Raw genomic sequence first — 10,031 nt, forward strand, 5'->3', positions numbered from 1 at the left:
TTCATTTTATTGTTTGCAAATGGTTTGATTAGATTGAACCATTTCCTGCTCGTATTCCTTGTTTGCAAATGGCAAGCATGAAACATTTGGCATCTAGTTGTCGGGATGGACCGTAAGTTACGTATTACGTGAGATAGTGGGTGGTTAGGATGGGGTTTAAGAGGTATGTTTTTCTTTTTTGGGGATTGAGAGGAATGTGTTTTACATGGTTTTCAGTTCGATTTTCTATGTCCACTTTTACTAATGATCATGAATTATAAAGCTGAGTATTGAATAGCGAGTGCCTCGCTAAAGCAAGTGTTGCTAAAAGATTGCTATCGACCTAGCTAGGTTGTCTAGGGATAGTTCCTGGTTAGCCTGGTTGGGTTTATTTTTCAATTTGGTCACAAACTAAGGTAAAGTAGAGGGAGAACACAAATGCCATTTGTGCTAAACAAATACCATAGAAAAAAGGCACCGGGAGGAAAGAGTGTCCAAACTATAAAATGCCGCAAAATGTTGACCAGACGGAATTCCTTCCCAAAAGGAAAAGGAAGTGTCTGTTCCAGGCCCACGTAAACAGCAGCCAGACTATGCAGCTCTATGAAGCTCTCAAACATTCTATACCTCACAGTCTCACACCATAGATTCAAAATAATAATAATAATAAAAAAAAAAACTGTATATTACTACTTGTATAAGCAAAGAGCATCTCACGAGCACCTAGAAACCGGACAATCCAGAGAAGCGCTTATTCATTGCCCTCTTCTTCCTGTAATGATTACTCCCTCTTCCCCCACCCTCTACCTCTAGGATTTCATGCCTTTTCTCTCCCTTGAATCTCAGAGCCATCAAACTGGTTGTCTTGGTTTTCATTTGACTCCCTCAGCCTTCCTCCTCTCTTACTTCCCCTGGAATTCCCAGTATTCCCTCTTCCTTCTGTCTCAGGTTCATCAGACTTATCCCGATCTTGTTCATGATACTCAATCAACTTCTAAGATGCACCTAGGGGAACATTACCACCGCGTCCAAGACCATAAATTAGTTCTTCCTACACTTAATTAATTAAAGAAGCTTCGTTGGCATTTGCCACCCCGACCGAACCTGCAACCTTGTAACTATAGTTCTTTCCGTCCATCACATAATATTGTGGCTTTTTCCTGGAGCCCCTTTTAGTATTAGGAGCGGTATGAGCAGAGGTTTCAGTTTTGGTCCCTGAAGATTGTTGTCAAAAAAATATTAGTCTGCCTGGATTGATTAGTTTCTCACAACATGAGCATTCTAATTAAATTAAATTAAATTACATGTCCAAGTAAAAGAAATTCTTGAGAACATACAAATTTATAAATTTAGATTATAAGCTTATAAATAATATATATTATGGAAAACAGGCAATCAAAAACTATAAACATATAAAATATTAGCATGCATAAGATTTAATCACAATCCTACCATGCATACTAATCATATAAAATATCTATGTTTAAACTAAAACAAAGAAGAATATTTACTTGTTAAGACATTTTAAAATAATAAAACTTTTGTTGTAGTCAAGGATAAATCATTGACAACAACATGCTTAATTTCTCTTTATTTAGTGCAATTAGGGTGTTTGCAATAAGTTTCGTAAGATTCTAACAACACCATCTTGTTTAAATATGTTTCTAAATAAAATCAATAAATCAAAGATAATAAGCTTAGGTTTGATTTTGTTGAGGATCAAATATCTCTCAACAAAATCAAACCTAAGCTCTATATTAGGAGGAAAAATAAAGCACAAAACTGAGGAGAGAAGACTAAAAACTAAAGTGAGAGAGGGTGTATAAAATAAATAAAAAATAGTGTAGAAAACTTTTTATGTAGCTCCTTTTTATAATCAATTTTTGAAACCAAAACTAATAAGAATTAATTCTAATAAATATGAGAGTAATCTTTTTTTTATTATCAGATTTGATTACCTACCATAAAACCTGAATTAAACCCAATAATTTTGGTTTTAACGAGCTAGAAAATTTTTCTAAAAAATTGTACAAGGTATGAAGAGTCAATTCTAGAAAAGGCTGAAGAAATTGATGGGACATAATTCATTAGCCGGATAAGATAATAGACAAGAAATAATAACTCTAATTGGAATAGACCCAAACCCAAAACTAAGATGGGGAAAATAATCTTTTATAGCCTATAAAATTATTTTACAGTAAATGCAAACTCAAGACCAAGTTATCTAGCCCGAGCATGGGCCGAGCTAGGCCATGCATATGCAGGTTTAATCTCTAAACTCACTTTGCTTAGGACCTCTCTTCTCTAAATGTTTGGGTGTTATTTGAGCACAATTTTAACTTTCCACATTTCCACTATATAAACAATTAGTAAAGCTTGTTTTTTTCCTACATGGAATATGAGTTTTTTAAAAGGTTTTGAGTTTCTCCAAAACATGTCAACCAATGATTCTTTGAGATCGGTTAATTTATCTATCCATAATTTACTTAAATCATATTAATGCTTCACATTAAAGAGATCATGTTGGAGGAGATTAAATTTCAATAAAGTTTCAAAAAAAAAAATAGAACCGACTTTTAATTAGATCTCAAACGTGTCCATTAACCATGTTTAAAACAAATTTTCCAACAATTCTTTGTATGCGTGGAAATTATTTGACCAGAGTAAAAACTACTTGAAGATTCATAAAGAGATATTGATTTGGTGGATTACTATATCAAGATAAATAACTTTTGGCTTTGAACCTTTCTTAGTTAAATATTATCAGATTTACTCGACTAACTAGTGAACAAAATGTCTTGAGGTATTCAACCTTTTATATAAACTAAGACAATAATATTTATATAGTTCTCTACCTAAAAATTTCTTTTGGTTCTCACTGTTGTGTTCACTTTAGCCCTGAATAAGTCTTGAATTAATGAGTGCTTTAGAGAGGTCATTCTTTTTTAAAATTCTCAAATAAATAACCACATTTCTCACTTATATAAGTGATATTTCATTAAGATTATTTTGATATGCATCACTTGGTATCTCAAGCAATAAAAACCATTAAAAGCATAATTCACAATTTATCACGCTGCAGCTAGCACCACTTTTATCATAGGAATAGGAAGGAAATAAAAATCTTCAGTTATTGAGAATGTTTTATGACTTAATTTTTTATTTGAACCTAGATCTTGGGATGTCCAGTCAACTAGACATAATTACCATTATTAAATCATTTTATTTTTAAAGGCTTAAAGGTCACCCCCCCCAACCGATAAACTATGTACAAACTCTATAAATAAATCTTTGATTAGCGGATCCACAATATGTTTTTTGCTTTACACAGTCAATGAAAATAATTTTATTTTAGAGCAAATGTTTAATGGTATTATTTTTAAGATGTATATGTATAGACTTACCGTTATAGATACTACTTTGTGCCTTTTCAATTATAGACTAATTGTTGCAAAGGACACAAATTGTTAAGACTGATTTTGATCAATATGGAATATCCTTTAAGAAATTCCAAAATCATTTGACTTCCTTTCCAACTTTATCAAAAGCAATAAACTCTGATCCCATCGTGGATCTTACAATACATGCTTGTTTAGAGGATTTCCATGACATAACAACTCCATCAAATTTGAAGACATATCCGCTAATTTCGAATCCTTGGTGTCAAATATCTAATTGGTATCACTCTGCCTTTCAAATGTTGTCGGATAACCAGTATAGTGTAGGCCATAGTCCAAGATGCACTTTAAATATTTGAGTACACTTTTAATTGCTTTTCAATTATCTAAAATTAAATTATTGACAAATATACTCAAATTGCTAACCAAGTATGCAATATCAGGTTTTGAGCAAATCATAACATACATCAAGAATATTTCAATTAGTCTATTACCTTACCTTTATTTTTGGATAGATAGACACTTATGTTCATTAGTGTTTCGACAATTCTATTGTCACCTTTAGAAAATTTATCGAGAATCTTCTCAGTATAATAAGATTGGGACAATGTTAATTCATCAGATTTCCTAGCAATTTTTATTTCTATTATTACATTTGCAACACCCGAATATTTCATGTCAAACTTATTAGTTAATATTTTCATAGTAGACTTAGATCATATAATCATTAATGTCTAAAATAAGAATGTCTTCTACATATAGATATACAATGACATACCTTTTATATGTGTTTTTCATATAAATATATTTATCAAATTCGTTGATTTTTAACTCATTTGACAGAATAACATTGTCAAAATTTTAACGTCATTGTTTAGGTGCTCGTTTCAAATCATATAATGATTTAACAAGTTTACAAACTTTCTTTTCTTGGCCATCAACAAGAAATCCCTCGTGTTGTTCCATGTAAACTTCTTAATTAAAGTTACCATATGTAAACTTCTTAACCAAAGTCACAATTTAATAAAATTGTTTTTACACCTGTTTGACATATTTCAAGTTTGTTAATAGTTGTGATGACTATTAATGTTCATATAGAAACTATTTTTGGCACAAACGAATATGTGTTAGAATAGTCCACGCTTTCTTGTTGTTTGAATAATTTAACAACAAATCTTGCTTTTTTTTGTCAATAGTTTCATCTGATTTCATCTTTCTTTTAAAGATCTACTTATGGTTTAATGGTTTACTTTCGAGTGAAAAATCCACTAGTTTCAATATCTATGTTTATTCATAATGAATTTAATTTCACTATTGATTGTCTCCTACTAATAGAAAGTTTTGCCTTAAAGTATTCTGAGATTTATTTTTTAACAAGCATGTCAGTAAATGGAATATATTTTCAAATAATATAGCATTTCTTGATTTTGTTATAACATTAAAACGAATATCCTCAATATTTTATTTGTGTACAAGAAATCAATATGCACTATTATTGTAAGCATATTCGACAAATACAAAATTCAAAGTTTTAATTCTTATGTTTATTTTTCTGAAATGAAATATTTTCACTTTTACAAAATACCTTCGTATTGTAAGGTGTTTGTATCTTTCCGCAATTTATCAAGTAAAGATAACTATCTAAAAAGAAATCTACTCATTCAAGGTGGTATCTATCAAATTTGAGTTAAATTGTCATTATAAATTATTGGTTATTAACTTGCGACTTGACATATTTCTTAGTTTATCACTTGTTTTATGCAGGTTTATTGTCTTGCGTTTTTTTATATAAAATATTAGTGACATAACTAAAATAAAATGCTCACGAAGAACAAAAAACAAATTAAATGCTCATGTTATCGAAGCTAAATGTTGACCCCCTCGGCACTGGTTGCTGACTTGCGACATGGGATGCTACCAGTTAACTGGGATGAATCTGACTTGTCAGCAATCTGCATGACTTGGATTGACATTTGGTGTGATGAGTCAGCACGTCGACAATCCATCCAGGGGAATGTTTAAGCAAGAACAAAAACATTTTAACGAAGAAATTAGATTTTTGTAGAAACAAAATTAAAAACCACTTCCATATATGAGTTTCATTTTCGAAAACTTACGAGAGAGTTGAAGAGTTTTAACAAAATATATATACATTCCAAGCGGTCAAGTTTCTAAATCCATGCTTCCCACCTCTGCTAACATATCTTTCCCAAGTCTTTGGATCATGCCAAATCTCATGTAATATAACGTGTAAATTTACCATGACAGCAAACTTGAAGCAATCCTTCTTCTTTTCTGAAACAATCCATTTGATATCAATGCCAGTAAGGTTATTTTAATCTGAAATGTTCACACAATTTCCTCTAAAGAAATTGGAGAGAAAGAAATGTCCTCAGACTTTATCAGAACTGTTTCGGGTAAAAGTAAAAAAATAAAAAGGCATGCATTCTGATGGGCTGTATCAATGTTTCAATAAAAAAGAAGAAGAAGAAAAGTCTTCATCTTGAACGAGGTATTCTATTCTACTGTATGATGGGAGCTGAATCATTACCCATCAATGACCATAAGCAAAAGCTGTCGCCTGCTTCTACAAACATGTGACGGGGAAAGCCATTGGTATAATAAAGTAACAAACGCAAGAAGCAGATCGGGCTGGATTGTTATAATATAGAAACACGCTGATTGTTTTTACTCCGCGTGATATATTGAAAGCAGGAATTTATTTATTATATAGTAGATATATATATTCTTTTCTCATTTCTATAATGTTGATAAATTAACGTTAAGAAAAGTTTCCAGCAGCTCCTTCCACGCTCATAGAAACATAGAGAGCTTCTGGTTGAGTCCAATATCTATTCCATTGTAAGCCAGAGGTGCATACATCCATAGATCATCCGAGCTCAAAAGCTGCAAATAATTAATAAGATTGAGTTTAACATGTGTATTCAGATAGAGATTGATGATTTATTTGGCAGCAGTAAGGGACTATACGAGCCTTTACCTTGATTTGAAGCTGCAAAAAGTTTACGTAATGGACTGCCTCTTCTAGCATCGTGCTGATATCAACCTTGGTTCCGTTAGGGACAAGATTCTGCAAGATTTTCAGTCTCTCGTTTATCCTCTCCCTTCTTTTCTGCAGGATTGTTAAAAAATCATGAATAAAATGCTCAAAAGATTGCTCCTTGTGTGCTAGTATAAGTGTGTGTGTCTATATATATATATATATGAAAGGAATAATTAGTATCTTACCCTTGCATAAAGGCTCTGGGGGTCTGTGGCAGCTCCCCTAGTAGCTCTTGTTTTTCCATTGGAATTGAGAACTCCAGAAACCTTGGAATCAGAATCCTGAGAGGCATTGTCCTCTTCTGAACTACAACTGCTGGAACTTTGTCCGTCTGGTCCAGCATTACTCTCTTCTTCATCATGGCTAATATCTGGTGCGTTCTTCTGATTTTTTTTTGACTGTCCAACCTTCCTAGTCTTTTGCACCTGCATTATAAATCATAATAATTTAGAAACTAGTACAGCAAGACAAAATCCACCATAAAAAGAATTACTGTAGCCTTGAATCCATGTACTCACATTTCTTGTAACCCGGGCTTTTTTCTTCATGTCGTCCAATGTGTTGGCTATTGGTTCTGGAACATCAAGCTTCCTTTTGAGCTGCAATCCCTTGGCCAGAACATCATTAGCTGCTGGCTTCAGATTATCATCTAAATCTCCTGTTTTGTCACCGCTCATATCTCCATTCATACAGGCAGTTTCTGCCATTGCAATTTCAGGAAAAAGTGGCATAAACAAGCCAATATTTTCCTCATCCATAATATCCATGGACATAGAGTTATTGTTCGTAGCTTGAATGGGATTAGAATCATTGAAGAAGTAGGATTCATGGCTGGAATAGGGAAGAAATACACTACTGCTAGAATTACTGTTATTACTACTTTCTTGAGAATCAAAATGCAAATTGGGGTTGGGAGTATGCCAAGAATAAAACAAACTCTCGTCCTCAGCCATGCTCGCGTCGGATTCAGGAGCAGGGAAGAAAGCTGATGGGATTGTAAAATGCAATCCTTCATCAGTATCCTGAAGAAAAGAGCACTGACCAAGTAATTCTGGGGTGCAATCAGGCTCTTCCATGGAGAACATTCTGCTGAAGTTCCATAATTCTCCATCACGAAAGGCTTCCATAGCCTGCGTATTCATTTTGCACTTGGAAGCTGTGGAGAAATCAAGAAAGAGGCTCTTATGTTTCTATGGTGATGCCTACTAGTTAATTGAAGCTCGATTTCGCTTGAGAGAACCAAAAAACTAGGGACAGATTTATACCCATGCACCATAAAACAATGTCACTAGCAAGGATTGACTTCATCTTGTATATAAAAATTCTAAATTTCTAATGATTACCTGGGTGCAGGTCCTAATTCTCTGTAACTGAACTCAGGAGTCCATTGTGGGGCCAATACCAGGCAAAGTACAACTAAGACGGGACCAAGTTCATGCAATGATAGATTAAAATATCAGAACAGCAATTCAAAGCATCTTATTTCTGATAAACTGAAATTAAGATGACAAAGGGGCCTAAGGACAATCACTGAGAGATGACTAAACTGTCATTAATTACTCTCTAATAACAAATGTAGTTAGACAGAGAATGAGAGCATGCGTTTTGAGTACTTGAAAATGTCAGAACGTGGGGCTGTCTTCTATCATCTTGAATATAATAAAGAGGAAGAATTCTGTTGGAGAATAAACAAAACGCGGCCAAAGGACGGCCTGATCGTGGAGATGACTGCGACATTGCTAAAAAAAAACGCAAAACCCGACACGTTAACCGTCGAACTCGTTCTTTGTCTCCTCAATTGCTGCTTGAACCTAATCAATGTTCCTGATCAGCTCAGTTTTATATATATATATATATATGGCAATTTATCAGTTTACAACTCCACTCAATACACAATTTAGTTACTATCTTGTAAGTTAATAACGCTATTTACGAAAGACGTACATTAATGGGAATAGTGCCACACTTACAAATCTTAGCAGGCTAGCAGCTTTCACCGCCATAAATCGCAAAACCACCAAACAATGGGTGATGAGTGGCTTCAGCCTTGTTGTCCGTGGTTTTCGTTCCACCTCAACTTAACAACTGTCTTTGTCCATGGTTTTCTTCTTATTCTCACTGCACTGCAGATTGTTTATATTATTAACAATGGGTACGATTGATTTAAAATGCAACATTTACTGTGCTAGTGCTCTTCTCGTGCATTTGACAATACATAGATGAGAATCATGACGAAATAAAATAGATGATCAGAATCGTCTCCAAAAGAAAACAAAAGAAAATGAGAATAATCAACATATCTTTTAGCTTAGTGAAGAAAATTAAGCAGATTACAATGCAATGTCTCCAAATAAACAAAAGTTCTACACCTGTATATATTCTGGACAAGAACAGTATCTCTATGAAAACCCAAAAACAACAGCTATCACACCTTCACCACCTCCTTAAATATAACTGAAGCCCCAGATTTGCCCCTCATACCAATCCCTTTAGATTACCTTAACAGAGCCATGAGCACACCCTTAATGCCGGCAATTGATACGCATGATTTCCACTTGTCAGACAGGGACGGTTTCTCCTATGTACGTTGCTTTATTTATTGTGCTTACGTTAAACTAAAGACGTTCCATGTATATATTCCAAAGGTATTGGCTGTGCTTTTCAAAATCAGCACCGCCATTGCACCAACCTTGCAAGAACTAAAACCCTAAAAATCCCAAGAAATTGGAATTTTAAAGAGACAGCGATGGAGAGAATAAAATCTACAAATAACAGCACATCGTGGAGGAATAAAAACCATAGAGATCTGATCTTGTTTCGTTCGTTCATTAAAGTTCTGTTTAATGCTGTATAGCCGGCTTGCACGATATATTAGGTGTTTTTCTTCTTCTTTCATTTCTGCTCATGCCTTATCAATATTAAGTTGCCACCCATTAATTAACAATTTGCTGGCTAGAAGGACAGCTATTTCTGTGTTCATCAGATCAAACTACTACCTGATGGGTTACCGAAAACAAAATGAATACCCATGTCATTTGGGCCAACCCAAATCGATAGGGTTCAGAAGATGACCCTTCTGTTTGGGCCTAGACCCAAATAACACCAACCAAACAAAAACAATAGAGAGAAAAGAGAGGAGAGGAAGGGAGAATGAAAATATAGCATGGAAATCGAGGCAATGAAAAAAAATAAATAGACACCTAAGAGACATCAAAGCTCTAATCAGCATATGTGTTGTATTGTTAAAAAGATTTTATCAAGACAAATTCAACTAAACTAAGGAAAGCCATCATTGAAGCTGGGGCTTATCAAGATAAATTCAACTAAACTAAGGAAAGCCATCATTGAAGCTGGGGGTAAGCCCGATGCGCCTCTAAAAGGTGAATAGGCATGACTTACATGTTGACGTGTGTTGTTACATGCACTACCAATTTCTTTTTTATTCTCTTTCAGTCTCTAATTTCTTTTAAAACTCTACATATCATTCCTTAAATTTGTTTGACAGATAGAATGCAATGCATAGAAAATAAATAAATAAATAAAATTGTGAGATGAATGCTTACAGCCATTTAACTCTCAAATCCCCATGC

General features: G+C 33.9%; 1 protein-coding gene across 1 annotated transcript; it reads right to left on the reverse strand.

The window, feature by feature from the left end:
• Positions 1-5,952: 5,952 nt before the first annotated feature.
• LOC7462848 (transcription factor bHLH76) lies at positions 5,953-8,248 on the reverse strand. Its single transcript, XM_002302375.3, has 4 exons — positions 6,960-8,248; positions 6,627-6,866; positions 6,379-6,510; positions 5,953-6,284 (listed from the first exon to the last, which is right to left on the reverse strand). The coding sequence occupies exons 1-4, from the start codon at positions 7,581-7,583 to the stop codon at positions 6,192-6,194; spliced, it is 1,089 nt and encodes a 362-aa protein (XP_002302411.3). The 5' UTR covers positions 7,584-8,248; the 3' UTR covers positions 5,953-6,191.
• Positions 8,249-10,031: the final 1,783 nt, after the last annotated feature.

Source organism: Populus trichocarpa, chromosome 2 (assembly GCF_000002775.5).
Source record: "Populus trichocarpa isolate Nisqually-1 chromosome 2, P.trichocarpa_v4.1, whole genome shotgun sequence".
Taxonomy (NCBI): Eukaryota; Viridiplantae; Streptophyta; class Magnoliopsida; order Malpighiales; family Salicaceae; genus Populus; species Populus trichocarpa.